At 39.4% G+C, this 14,816-nt stretch overlaps 1 protein-coding gene across 1 annotated transcript; it reads left to right on the top strand.

The window, feature by feature from the left end:
• The first annotated feature begins 820 nt into the window (after positions 1-820).
• LOC147506298 (uncharacterized) lies at positions 821-2,600 on the top strand. The gene is made up of 2 exons (XM_086558515.1): positions 821-1,737; positions 1,814-2,600. The coding sequence occupies exon 1, from the start codon at positions 1,102-1,104 to the stop codon at positions 1,675-1,677; it is 576 nt and encodes a 191-aa protein (XP_086414641.1). The 5' UTR covers positions 821-1,101; the 3' UTR covers positions 1,678-1,737; positions 1,814-2,600.
• Positions 2,601-14,816: the final 12,216 nt, after the last annotated feature.

Here is a 14,816-nt window from a genome sequence, read left to right on the forward strand (position 1 = left end):
CCTTTGCCACCAGGTGCGTTTTTTCGAATTCTTTTTAAAAAAAATTTGATATTTTCTTCTTCTTTTGGCTTTGCAATGTCTATGACTAGTGATAGTTTGAGTGGTGAGGTTAAGGTTAATCAGTAGAGAGAGAGAACGGTAAGTGATGGGGATGATGAGGTTAGAGTTTGTAGTGGTGTTGGGGCTTCATCGTCTTCTTCAGTGGAGACGATGACTGAGGAGGCGGAGCCTAAGTCGCTTTATGCTGATATGAAGGAGGAATTTGGTTGGGTAGATGCCGACCTGACCATGTACGACCTGAGTGGAGAGAGGAGGTTGTATAACAGTGATTACGTACCTCGGGATGGGGGTGTCGTAGTTTGCTATGGTCATTGAAGCGTTTTGGCCGGTCGCCTTTTTCTCGCCTTCTTTACCGTGGAGTTTATGAATTTTTGTGGGAAAGCCCCTTGTCAGTTCGTAGGGAATAGTTGGACGGTTTTCCACGTGTTGGATTTGTTGAATGAGAGGGGCTACAACATCTGTTTATCAGATGTGTTGGAGCATTTCTCTGTGAAAGAGGTCGGCTGCATTGAACTTTAGTTTGCAGGTCGTGAAGGGGAAGTCTGCGATTGAGTAAGGAGGAATGGGGGCGTAGGCCGTTATTGGTTGTGGGTGATTACTGCCCCCCTGGTTGGGCGTTTGATAATCGCAGTGTGGAGACTGTTGGTAGGTCGTTTATTTGGTATAGGTCGTCTTGTGTTGTATCCCGTAGGTCGTTTGTTTTTGTTAGAAAGTTGATATGATGATGTTCTGACAGTGTTGTTTTGTTTTTGCAGAGGTTGCCATTCGTGGGCGTACCAGTACTGACGCTATCGAAAGGTTTGCTTGTTTGAGTTGGGAGGAGAAATGTGCTTTGTTGGGGGAGGTTGCTCACTATTTTAAGAGGCGTAGAGGGGAGAAAATCAACAAGAAGAAAGCTGAGCAGAAGAGGAGGGCTCGAAGGTTTGTTCTTGATATCTCTGATTCTAGCTCGGATAAGAAGATGGAGAGGGAGAGCCAAAGGAAGGCACCTGTTTCTGGAGAGAGAATGACTGGAGGGGCTGCTGATAGCCGTTTGTTTCAATGAGGTCGGTTGGAGGAGCTTTAGAACGTTCTGCATCCAAATGCTCCGAAATGGGTGATGCTGAACGTTCTGCATCCAAACGCTCCGAACTGGGTGATGGGGAACGTTTTGGTCGTCGTGTTGGGAGTGTTGGTGGTAGTGTGGATGCTCCCACTCAATTCCGGAGGCCTAATTTGAAGAGGCGCTCTGAAGTGGTTGAAACGGAGGGGCCGAAAAAGGCCCGAACTGAGTCTGAGGAACAATCTAGCACTGGTGGAGGTCGTTCTTCTGCAAGTTGGGCTCCCTTGAAGAAGTTGGATCTGAAGGAGCTTTCTGCTGATGTGGGGGTTGCTGATGCCCGGGGCAAGAAGAAGGCTAGTGAGAATGAGCCTGTTGCCCATAAATTGAAGGGGTCGGGGAGTAGGACCCTAAGTGGCAAGAGTGCTGATGACGTCCTGGATAGGCTTGTCACCTATGAGGACCCAGTGAGTGGGTTGAATAAGTTTGTGAAGAATGAGGATTATTGTAGTTTCAAAAACTATTTAGTTGCTGGCGGGTTGCTGGAGAGTGTTGCACTAGACGGAGATAGGCAATAGTTGGAGACTAGGAAGGACTTGGGGATGAACATTAAAGATATGGATCACTCCCTGTGCTTTGTAAGTGTCTCTCTGACCTGCTCATTGTTTTGTTCTTCACTTTTACTGCTTTGTGATTTACTTTGTTTGTTGTTAGGTCCTTGCTATGTATAAGAAGTTGAAAGAGATGGCCCTTATCTCCGACCTATTCAAGGAGTTGGATGCTGCCAAGGAGGCCTATGATAAGCTACTCACTGTTTAGGAGGTGGAACGAGCTGAAGTGTCTGGGCTGAGGTCCCAAGTTGTTAATCTTGCTGGGAAGGTGGCTTTGCTGCAACCATCTCTTGATGCTTCCAGGGTGGAGGTTCAGAACTGGGTCGGTGAGTGCAAGAATGCACAACTCGTTGCTGAACGAGCTCAAAAGGAATATAATGACCTGGTCGACTTGGTAGAGAGCGGTGATACTTACATTCTGGTGGATGACTTCCTGGAGCTAGAACTTAAGTATAAAACCCTTAAGAGATCTGTTGAAAGTGGGGCTGCAACAGTTACTGTAGAAAGTGCTATTGCAGATGCTAGTAGACGACCTGATCTGCCATCCGATCCTGCTGCTGCTCTAGTCGTTATGCCAACTGAAGAGGTCTCCACAGAGGTTGTGAACGTGAGTGGTGATTTAGCTGAGGGCCCTGTTGGTGAAGAGGGTGGCTCGCTGGAGCCTCTGAATGTGGAGACTCTTGCCCGTGTTCTTTGACTATGCCTTTCTCCTTTTGTTATGAATGATTGATGAAATGTTTGAACAATATTGTCTTTCTTGATGAAGTTGATCCTGATACTGATACTGATATTGATGACTTTTGATTTTTTTGTTGGGGGTACTGAGGTCGTTTTCTTCTCAGGATAACCTGGGGGCCTCTAGTATCTAACCAAATTTTGTAAGAAGTAAAAATATTTAAATTACTTACTTATTTTGTTTTGATGTGTTGCATGAATGTGATTGCTTTCATTGCTATTTGATTTGTTGAATGATGACCTGTATTGCATAGCGTCTGTCTTGACGACCTGTTGAGCTTTGGTTGGTCGTCTAATGTTTGAAGGTCGTGATTGTTTGGTTAATGACCTGATTAGGTGAGCGTAGCTGTCACCTAGGTCTCCTTGTGTGTGTTTGGTTGGGTCGTTCCTTTTGGGGGAACTTTTATTGACTGATAACTAGCCTTTGATTGGTAGTTATAGTTGAGCCAAGTTTAACCCTGTTAAAAGGCCTTAAGTTGACTGTGGGTCCTTTTAGAAGTCCCATATGTTTGTATTTGACTGATAATTGCGTGGAATTTACAGTTGAATCATGCTTAACCTTGGCGTTGGTGTTAAGTTGATTTAGGGTCATTTTAGGGGACCTTGGGTTGTTTTGATTGATAATTAACCACTGCGTGGTAATTGTAGTTGAGTCGTTGTTAATTCCGTCTTTGGTGTACGACCTGACATTGTGATGTCGTAGTCGGGTAACGTAGTGCAAAATGCGTGGTACTCATGTAATGCAAAGATGACATTTGTAAGCGAAATGTTGATGAAATTGTATTCATATTAATTGATACATCTGAAGAAAGTTATTGATAAAAACGCTTGAGGAGGGCTGTATTCCAAGGTCGGGGGAGCATGTCATCGAGCTGGGTTTTGATCCAGTAGGCTCCATTTCCAACAACTCTCTATCAACGATGTAGGGGCCTTCCCATGTTGGGTCGAGCTTTGCTGGAGCTAGAGTCTTTTTGAGGACTAGGTCGCCAGCTTTGGAAAGATCTTGTGATGACCTTCTTGTTGCAAGATCGTTGGATTGTTTGGTGGTACCGAGCTAGGGATATTGCAGCTGTTTCCCTTCACTCTTCTAGGAGATCGACTTCTTTTGCCAAGATGGTGTCATTTTCTCCTGATTCGATGATGTTATAACGTGTTGTTGTGATTGTGAGTTCTGATGGTATGACTGCCTCTGTTCCAAAGCAAAGTGTGAAAGGAGATTCATTGGTACTGGCTCTGGCTGTTGTTCTGTATGCCCATAGAATGTTCTCTAGTTGTTCTGGCCATTGGCTTTTCTTGCTCTCCAACTTCTTTTGGAGATTTTCCTTGATTGCTTTGTTGGTAGCCTCTGCTTGACCATTGCTTTGCGCATATCTAGGTGTAGAAAATGCTTGAATGATGCGCCATTTCTGTAGAAATGGCTTGACTTGTGAGCCAGATCAAATTGAGTTCCGTTGTCCATGACAAGGGTGTGGGGTAGACCAAATCTTGTGATGATATCGATCCATATGAAGTTGATGACGTGGACTTCTTTGACTTGGACTAGTGGGATTGCTTCCACCCATTTGGTAAATCTGTAGCTGCTAGGACGTATTTGAGTCTTGTTTTTTTTGTGGGATGAATGATCCCATGATGTCTAGCCCCCACATATGAAATGGCCATGGGCTGGCTATGTTAATCAACTCTCGTGCTTGACTCAGATGCTTGTGTCCAAATGTTTGACATTGGTGGCACTTGAGAACATATGTCTTTGCTTCGATGTGCATGCATGACCAATAATACCCTTGGACGATTGTTTTGTGAGCTAGAGATCTTGCTCCCGCATGGTTGCCGCATTCGCCTTTGTGAATTTCATCAAAGATGAGTTGGCCTTCGCGTTGAGTTATGCACCTTAGGTGAGGTCCTCCTACGGATTTGCGGAACAATCGTCCGTTGATTACGGTGCATCTGGGAGCTCGAAATTTTATGGCACGAGCGTTCTTTGCTTCTGTTGGGAGCTCCCCATGTAGGATAAATCGCAGAAATGGGCCCATCCAAGATTGAGTGATCTCTTCTTCGGATGAGGGCTGAAAGTCTATGATGCTGTTGACACTTTCTTGCTGATATGCGGGTTTATCCAGGATGTCAATGTAGACTGTGGTTGGACATGTCTCTTGGGTCTTTGAGGCTAGGAAAGCCAGGCTGTCTGCATGTCTGTTGTCCTCTCAAGGAATGTATTTCAAAGAGAACGTTTTGAACAAGTTGATGATGTCATTGACGACCTGGGCGTATTTGGCCAGGTTTGCTCCGTTTGTTACATACTCTTTGGTGAGTTGTTTGACGATTAATTGTGAATCACTGTGAGCTTTTAGTTTCTGGACTTGTAGGTGTTGTGCCATGCGGAGGCCTGTGATTAATGCTTCATACTCCGCTTCATTGTTGGATGTTGCAAAGTCAATCTTGATTGATTTTTGTAGCTGTGTACCTTCTGGTGAAGTTAACACAGCCCCCAGTCCACTACCGATGTTGTTGCATGCTCCATCTACATAGAGGTGCCATGCGTTTGGGGTGGATGGTTGATGAAATAAAGTGATTGGCTCGGGTTCCCAGTTGACATCTTCGACGGGGAAGTCTACCAAGAAATCAGCAACGACCTGGCCTTTGCGAGATGTTTTGGGAATGAAGATGTGATGTTCTCCGAGTTCTTCAGCCTATTTGGCCATGCGGGTTGTTTTGTTGCTATAACTCAAGACCTGTTTGATGGGTACATCTGTGATGACTTTGATGTTGTGTGCTTGGAAGTAAGGCCGGAACTTTCAAGCTGAATATAGCAAAGACAGCATTGTTTTCTCTATTGGAGAGTAATGTTTTTATGAGTCTGCTAACGTCTTGCTGGTGAAGTAGACTGGCTTTTCGATTCCTTCGTGTTCACGAAAGAGAACCGAGCTGATAGCAAAGTCGGTAGTTGCCAGGTAAAGCCCCAGTGTCTCTCCTTCTGTTGGTTTGGACAGGACGGGAGGAGTTAATAGGTAAACGCCAGGTCGTTGAAGGCGCGGGCATTTTTCCGTCCATGTGAATCTTTGCCCCTTCTTTAGTATTTGTAGGAACGGTCTGCACTTGTTAGATGCATGTGAGATGAATTTGTTGAGGGCTGAGACCATGCCAGATAACTTGTAGATTTGTTGCTTGGAGGCTGGTTCTGGCATCTCGAGGAGAGCTCGTATCTGTTCTGGGTTTGCTTCGATGTGCCTTTGTGAAACGAGGTACCCTAGGAATTTCCCTGAAGCTACCCCAAATACACATTTTGCTGGGTTGAGCTTCATTTTGTTTTGGCGCAGTCTTCCGAAGGCTTCTTGTAAGTGGGAAATGTGATCTTTGGCCTTTTTGCTTTTGACTACCATGTCGTCTATGTAAATTTCCATAGTGTCGCCCAGCAAGTCTTTAAACATCTTTGTGACCAGTCTTTGGTATGTCGCGCCTGCGTTCTTCAAGCTAAATGGTAGGATGTTGTAGCAAAACATTCCTTGTTCGGTTATGAAGGACGTCTTTTCCTGGTCTTCCTCTGCATGTGGTATTTGATTGTACCCACTGTATGCGTCCATGAATGAAAGGAGTTCGTGGCTGCAAGTTTGACCTACCAGAAATGTCAATTCTTGGTAGGGGGAAGTTGTCCTTGGGGCAGTGCTTGTTGACGTTGGTGAAGTCTATGCAAAGTCGTACCTGGGCGTTCTTCTTGGGAACGGCTACGATGTTAGCTAGCCAGGTCGGGTATTCGACTTCTCTGATGAATCCAACATTTTTGAGTTTTTCTATCTCTTCATTGATGACTTTTTGAAATTTGAGTGCAAGCTTCCTAGGTTGTTGTTTGATAGGTTTTACATTTGGATTGACATTTAGTTTGTGGCAAGCGACCTGAGGGTCGATTCCTGGCATATCGATATACAACCAAGCAAAAACATCTTTATTGAGAGATAAAAATTTGACAAGTTGCTCCTTGAGCTTGGGGTCTAAATCAACCCCTACATAAACAAACTTTGGGTCATCATCTGTGCCCAGATTGACTTTTTCTCCTGGTTCTATTTGAGCTTGTTTCCCTTTGAGCTTGTCTGTTGTTGCTGTTGGTGGGCTGGAAGCTTGAGGATCTTGTTTCTTTGGGACGTCCTTGTCTACGACGACCTGAGGCTTGGGCATGGTGGTTGTGCTGACGTGAATGCATCGGTGAGCTTCTAGTTGGTTTGCTTTTGAGTTCCATGATGCCTCGGGGTCCAGGGAACCACAGGACTTGGTGTAGGGTTGAGGGGATTGCATGGATTTTGTGAATCCATCGTCGTCCTAAAATGGCAGTGTAGGACGACTTGACATCAATTACACTAAAGCGTGTTGATGTTTTCACCATGTCCTCTTTTTCCCCAATGGAGACTGGTAGGATAACGTATCCAATGGCATTTGTGCAGTCTCCGTTGAACCTATAGAGTGGTGCATTTGACTCTATCATCACCGAGTCTGGCAGGTGCATGTCTTTGTATGTTTGATAGAAAAATATGTCGCACAAGCTGCCTGGATCGATGAGGACTCTTTTGGCTGTCCACCCGTTGATTTTGACGTGCACTACCAGAGCATCATTGTGTGGTAGGCACACCTTGTCTAGATCTTCCTCGGTGAATGAAATTACTGTTGTTGTTTGAGGGTTGGTAGGATTGATCACCTCAGCTTTGTGGGAAAGGTGGTAGATTTCTTGAAGCGCTCCTACTCTTCTGCGCTTTTCTCGACCTGAGGTTTCGTCGTTGGAGGTGTTTGTAATCATGTTGATTACTTTTTCCTCATCATGGTCAGAGGAGTGTTGTCTTCTGTTGTGCCTTGATCGACTTGGAGATTTAGAACGCCGAAATGCTCCGCGCTCCGCTTCATTGTTGTAGGTCGCTCATGGTCGGCTCCCCGGTTACGTGGCGTTTGGGCATCCAGCTTATGCCTGAGGTCGCTTTTTGGCAGGAACTCTTTCAATTTGCCCTCCTCGCGCGACTAAGTCTTGGAGGTAGTGCTTCAGGCTCCAACAATCATTGGTGTCATGGTGGTGGAGCTTGTGGAAATGGCAGTATGGACATTTTGGAATGGCAATCACCTTGTTGATGTTGGGCTTGTAGTATGGTGCAGTGTATATCTTTTTCAGGATCTGGCTTGGTGTCCTGGAGAAGTTGGAGAATTCCCTCTTTGTGTAAGAGGGTTTGTGGGAGCTGGAGCTCTTGTTGTTGTTGTTGTGGTTCCCAGAATAGTTGATGCTCTCTTTGGGCTCTTGTTTGTCGCTCACTGACGAGAACTTCTTTGCCACTCATTTGGGCCACCATTCTTCGTGCTTGTCTACTCGTGGCGCAATTCGTCTAAAGCGTTACGCTTGTTGCGTGTAGCGATCATGCTAGGTCGGAGTCATCCAGGAGAGCGTTGGTGAATGCAGAAGTTGCAAAGTTGTCCTTTAAGCCTGGCTCCATTGAGAGGAGTTCCTTTTTGAAGCGTCCTAGGAAAGCTTAGATCGACTCGCCATGTGCTTGCTTGAGTTGAAACAAGGAGTCCAGGTTGGCCTGCTTCTTTCTGTTGTGGACGAACTCTGCTGCAAACATCTTAGCTAGCTTGTTGTCGGTTCTTTGATTGAGTCGAGAGTGAAGCGTGTAGAACCATTCTAGAGCTCGCCGCTTCAAGTTTGGCCGGAAAAAGCTTGCACTTCGTAGTCATATTTTGGAGCCGGTAGAGAGTGTGAGGTCAGGCTGAAATGAGCTACGTCTTTGCCTGCATTAACGACCGCCGCCCGCCGTCATGCTGTGAAACCTTGGTTGGATGAAATCTAAGGGAGGCTGCTTGTCCCTGATCTCAGTTGTGAATGGTGATGCCTTGTATGTCTTGAGTATCATCTGGGCGATCTGGAGTGCGCTAGCTTTGTCATTTGACTTCTCCAACCTTTGCACGAAGTCTTCTAGCCTTTGATTTGTGGTGGTGGTTGTGAGGGGCAGAACGGCGGCGTTGTCTCCACTTTTTTTGTGGTCTTTGTTGTTGGCGTTGGAGGTAGCTTGGTCGCGCATCGTCTGATTCTCTTGTTGTAAGCTGAGGAAAGCGTCTTGTAGTGCTTTCATCTGATATGCCAACATTTGAAGTGAGGGATCCATGGTGGTTTTTACCAGCTTCGTGGGCTTGAGAAAAGAGTAAGTGTGCTTTTCTTAAGGAAATGAATCGGCAGACGGCACCAATGTAGAGGTTTGGTGTTTACTGGACAACGACCTGATGATTTGTGTGATAGGGAATGGTTGCACTCTTTTCGGGATAAGAGTTGCCTACGTACCAAGTTTCTTGGGGTATACTTGAATCAAGCCTTACGTAGTTCATCTCTCTCTACTTATAGATGTTTGAGTTGACCTTCCTTATTTGCTCCAGGCTATTATGAAGTGTAGATCCGCCTTGTGTGCTATCTTGATAATTCGCCATTACTCTGATGTTACAAAGTAAATGACTCCTTGATTGTTCTACCGACCTCGCTCGAATTTGCGCTAGATGATTTGCTTCCATATATGGTCAGAATGAATCGATGTTGGGACGACTTGGGTTTGGGGCGTTGAGTGCGGATTGGTACGGATTGATGCAGTGATAAAGTACGACCTGGTGTGTGGACACGTGTGCTGTAGTGTAGAATGGAGGGTACTTACAACTCTCAAACAAAATATTCCAACATAGTATAGTAAGAGTTCGTATCCACACTTAAATGCTTAAAACTAACACAACTAATCAAGTATCAGTACGTAGTTATTTAAACTTGGGCAAGTTTTGCGAAATGAGACTCAACGGTATTTATTTAAAATCCGTACTATACAGCGGTACAGTCAATGGAGCCCAAGGCTGCTGTTATGGTGAGATCTATGTGCACTAGTCCAGTAGTCCATGCGTGGACTGAGGGTTTGGCTATATACTAGTACTACCAGTGTACAAACTAGCTTTCGAACCCGTCCTACGAACGGGTGTCGTTATATTAAATTATTCTAAAAAATATTAGCAACTATGTAGAGCTATGAGATATGGAAATTATATTAATCACTCATTCAAATTTCTTACACCACTCTCTATAAAAAGAAAGCATCAAACCTTAATAAAACCCATCGACTTATTTTTTTTGTTAGGTTTAATAATAGAAGTTTGATTGAAATTTTGTGAGAATGTCCAATGTGGCGAAGATGATATTGAAGCTACTTAAATAGCAATGAATTCCCAATCATAATAAACGAATTATAATAAAAACTACTTAAAATGCAAAACTATACTTGTCGAGACATTATATTCTCCCTACATATAATACAACTATGTTTCAGGGTTAGTTCAATGCATTTGCATCAAGTTTCTGATTTTACGTTAATTATTTTTTGATGCTAGTTCAATGTAGTTGCATTTAGTTTCCGATTTCCTATTAATTATTCTTTGAGGTTAATTCAATGTAGTTATATCAAGTTTCTGATTTCCCGTTAATTATTCTTTGATGTTAGTTCAGTGCAGTTGCACCAAGTTTTCAATGTTTCATTAATTACTCTTTGAGATTAGTTCATTATATTTGCATCCATGTTCAAATTTCTCATTAATTACTCTTGGAGGTTAGTTCAATACATCTGCATCCAGTTTGTGATTTTCCGTTAATTATTTTTCAAGGTTAGTTCGTATCTAGCTTCCAATTTCCGGTTATTTATGTTTTGATGGTAGTTCGATACAGTTATATCCGATTTCCAATTAACTATTCTTTGAGGTTATTTCAATGCATTCGCATCTAGTTTTCAATTTTCCGTTAAATATTCATCAAGGATATTGCATCCAATTTATGATTTCCCGGCATATAGTTAATCTATGATTTTAGTTTAATGCAGTTGCATCAGTTTCTAATTTTTCATTAATTATTCTTTGAGGTTAGTTCAATACAGTTGCATCCAATTTTCGATTTCCCGTTAATTGTTATGAGGTTAGTTCAATGCATTTGCGGCAAGTTTTCGATTTACCGTTAATTATTTTTTGAGGTTTGTTCAATAATGCAGTTGCATCAAATTTATGATTTTCTGTTAATTATTCATTGAGGTTAGTTCAGTTTAGTTGCATCCATTTTTCGATGTTTCGTTAATTAGTCTTTAGAAAAGTTCATTGCATTTGCATCAAGTTTCCGATTTCTCATTAATAACTCTTTGAGGTTAGTTCAATACATCTGTATCTAGTTTATGATTTCTGATTATTTATGCTTTGAGATTAGTTCGATGCAATTTCATCCGGTTTCTGATTTACCGTTAACTATTCTTTGAAGTTATTTCAATGCATTTGCATCTAGTTTCTGATTTCCCTCCAATTATTCTATGAGGTTAGTGCAATGGAATTGCATTCGGTTTTTGATTTCCTGTTAATTATTTTTTGGCGTTAGTTCAATGCATTATTTGCATCTAGTTTTCGATTCACCGTTAATTATTATTTGAGGTTTGTTTGATGCATTTTTGTATACCGTTTCCGATTCCCCGTTAAATATTTTTTAAGGATTTGCATCAAATTTCTAATTTCCCGTTAGTTATTATCTGACGTTAGTTTAATGCAGTTGCATCCAGTTTTCGATTTCTAGTTAATTACTTTTTGAGTTTAGTTTATTACATTTGCATAAAGTTTTCGATTTCCCGTTAATTACTCTTTGAGCTTAGTTCAATGTATTTGAATTCAGTTTTCGATTTCCTTTTAATTATCCAATGTGGTGTGTAATACCAACTTTCTACTGATCCATCTGTAGTGTCCTTGCAAACATGACATAAAAATAAATTATGCTTGATTTACTATATGGGATCATCAAAGATTATCCAGTTCCCGATTTTCCGTTAATTATTCTTTAAATTATACCTGACTCACTATGTGGGATCCTCAAAGATTATCTACGAACGGATCCTGTCATATTAATTATTCTGAAAAATATATGCAACTATATATGCATAATTATTATATACAAATATTATATTGATCATTTATCCATTGATAAAACCCCACGTACTCTCTATTAAAAAAAAATAACTCACCATTGATAAAACCCTTCACTTCACATTTTGTTGTTTAATAATAGAAGTTTGATTGAAGTTTTGTGAGATTGTCTAATAAGACGAAGTTCATATTTAAGTTACTTGAATAGAAAGGTGTTCCCAATCATACGAAAAAAGATATGATAAACACCATTTTAAATACAAAACTATAATTATCGAGACATTCTCACAACATATAACACAACTATATTTTGGGGTTAGTTCAATGCATTTGCATCCAGTTTCTGATTTTCTATTATTTATTTTTTGAGGTTAGTTCAATGCAGTTGTATCCAGTTTCAGATTTCTTGTTAATTATTCTTTGCAATTAGTTTTGCAATTTCCTGTTAATTTTCTTCGCATCCATGCATTTTCATCCAATTTCCATCTATCGTTAATCATTCTTTGGTAGTTTAATACATTTGCATCCAGTTTCCGATTTCTCGTTTATTATTCGATGAGGTTGCATTTGCATCTAGTTTCTAATTTTCCGTTAATTATTGTTTGAGGTTAATTCAATAAATTTGCATCCAGTTTCCGATTTTCCGTTAATTATTTATTGAGATTAGTTCAATGCATTTGCATCCAATTTATTTTTTGAAATTAGTTAAGTGTAGTTGCATCCGGTTTTCGATTTCCCGTTAATTATTTTTTAACATTAGTTTCACGCATTTGCATCCTGTTTCCAATTTATAGTTAATTTTTTTTAGGTAAGTTATTCAATACAGTTGCATCTAGTTTTCGATTTCTCGTTAATTTAATCTCTGAGGGTTAGTTCAATGCATTTGCATCTAGTTTTTGATTTCCCGACAATTATTTTTTGATGTTAGGTCGATGTATTTGCATCCAAGTTTTGATTTCCCGTTAATTATTCTTTGAGGTTAGTTTAATACAGTTGTATCCATATTACGATTGTCCATTAATTACTTTTTAAGATTAGTTTAATGCTTCCATGTGCATCCAATTTTCAATTTCCCGTTAAATATTATTTGAGGTTAGTTCGATGCATTTGCATCTAGTTTTCGGTTTTCCGTTAATTGTTCTTTGTCGTTAATTAGTTTCATGCAGTATTATATATATATATATATATATATATATTTTATTTTATATATATTTTTTATTTTTTATTTTCTATTATATATTTTGTGATGTTATTTTTTGTATAATTTAATTTTCCACATGTAATTTGTTTTGTTTTTGTTTGGTATATAATTTATTTAAGCCCAACGTCCACTTTAACTAAATCAATAGTTATATAATTTATTTAAGCCAACGTCTGCTTTAACTGAATCTCGTTATTCCACTAAAATTAGACATTATAAAATTCAAAAATTTAATTAGAATATGTCGTAATTATTGTGGCCGGAATTATGGTTTTTGAAATCCTTAACTATGATTAAATGTCTAAATCCAACAGTGGATGACACATAAAATTGATCCAACTTTATTTGTTAGGCCCATATATATAGTGTATACAATACGATTTTATTTGTTTTGGGCATATACTGTTACTTATTTTATGATTAGTTTACTTTTTTTCCTTTTTTCCCAATCACATGTGTGGTTAACAAATGTTAAAGCAACTCAATTCATTTTGTCCTTTGTTCTGTTCTTTCAAAGTTTCATTGTCATTTTTTTGAAAAAAACTTTGTTATGTTAAACTTTCTCCTGAGATTAGTGTGGAAACTATTCTTTGTGGCGTAAGGGTTGTAAGAAAATCATTTTTGGTTGAAACTATTGTTTTTAGCAATTTAGTTTTTTGTCTCTGTTTTTTTTTTCCGTAATTAGCTATATTGTTTAGGAGAAATTGAAGACTCTGTGAAACTCTAAATGTGATTGTTCTATATTTATATCTTACTTTTTCGTAATTAGTAATAGAGTTAAGAAAAAACTTGAGTCTCTTTCAGTGCTCTAAAAAATATATTGGTGAAGTATAGCTATAATATATATCTAAGGATTTGGTTTTTTTTTTTTTTTTTTTTTTTTTTAATTAGTATTAGAGTTTACAAAAAATTGGAGACTCTGTGAAACCTTGAAAAATAGAGCCAAGAGGGTATAACTATAATATATAAGAAAATCATTTTTGGTTGAAACTATTGTTTTTAGCAATTTAGTTTTTGTCTCTGTTTTTTTTTTTTTGTTTAAGAGAATTAGAGCCAAGAGGGTATATTGTTTAAGAAAATCATTTTTGAAATATTGTTTTAGACTCTTTTTTTTTTTTAATTAGCTAAAAGAGAAATTGGAGACTCTGTGAAACTCTAGATGGGATTGTTTCTTTATTTATATCCTACTTTTTCGTAATTAGTAATAGAGTTTAGAAAAAACTTGAATCTCTGTCCGTTCTCTAAAAAATAGATTGGTGAAGGTATAGCTATAATATATATCTAAATATTTGGATTTTTTTTTTTTTCGTAATTAGTATTAGAGTTTACAAAAAATTGGAGACTCTGTGAAGCCTTGAAAAATAGAGCCAAAAAGGTATAGCTATAATATATATCTAAAGAAATTATGTTATTTTGGTGGTTGAGATTGGCATTGGCCTAGATATACATAAACTCTGCGACAGTCTTCTCTAGTTTTGTTTTATTAAATTGAAATCATCAACATCCAAGAGAGAACTTCCGAATATTTTCCTGCAAATTAACGGTACCCTTCTAGAGTTCCAGTGATGTAGACTCTATTGCAGTCTCAGTTGATACACAGTCGTCTTGTTTTTTATCGTTGGAGTAGAATATGTGATCCTATTCAAACATAGCCTGAATTATTAGTTATTCACTGTTCTCTTTTTCTTTGTAAACTAGCTGCACTTGTAGGCAAAGTGGCAAAAATATAGGCTTTGATCTTTGTCAAGCAAAGTGAAACTAGCTTTACATGTTCATATCTCACCCTTTTATCACTTTAGACAATAAGGTCATGGTGATACTACTTGATAGTCCCCTCATTGAATTATGTTCTAGTCAGTGTACAAATTTCGAACTTAAAACAATCTTTTACCGGAAAGTTGTATGCTGTGAGGAGTGAGGACTATCAGATTTCTGACAGTCCTCAACTAAGGAAGGCCATACATGGCTTCTCCAACTAGGGCTGTAAATGGATCGGTTTGGATCGGTTTTTGAAAAATCCAAACCCGAACCGATAAGAAAATTGGGAATCCGAAACCGAACCGAACCGAACTGATAAGATATATTGCAAACCGAACCCGAACCGAAAACTATAAAATCAATTAAATCTTAAATTAAATTAATTAATTTTAACCACACAATTGATAAATACTTACAAAATTAATCATAAATATTATTAATTGCTATCTTATCGGTTTGGTGGAAGGCAAACCCA

Source organism: Coptis chinensis, chromosome 4 (genome assembly GCF_015680905.1).
Source record: "Coptis chinensis isolate HL-2020 chromosome 4, ASM1568090v1, whole genome shotgun sequence".
NCBI classification, from domain to species: Eukaryota; Viridiplantae; Streptophyta; class Magnoliopsida; order Ranunculales; family Ranunculaceae; genus Coptis; species Coptis chinensis.

Bases quoted from the DNA above. Each gene is read 5' to 3' on its own strand.
- LOC147506298 (XM_086558515.1), top strand. From the start codon at position 1,102: ATGAGGTCGGTTGGAGGAGCTTTAGAACGTTCTGCATCCAAATGCTCC.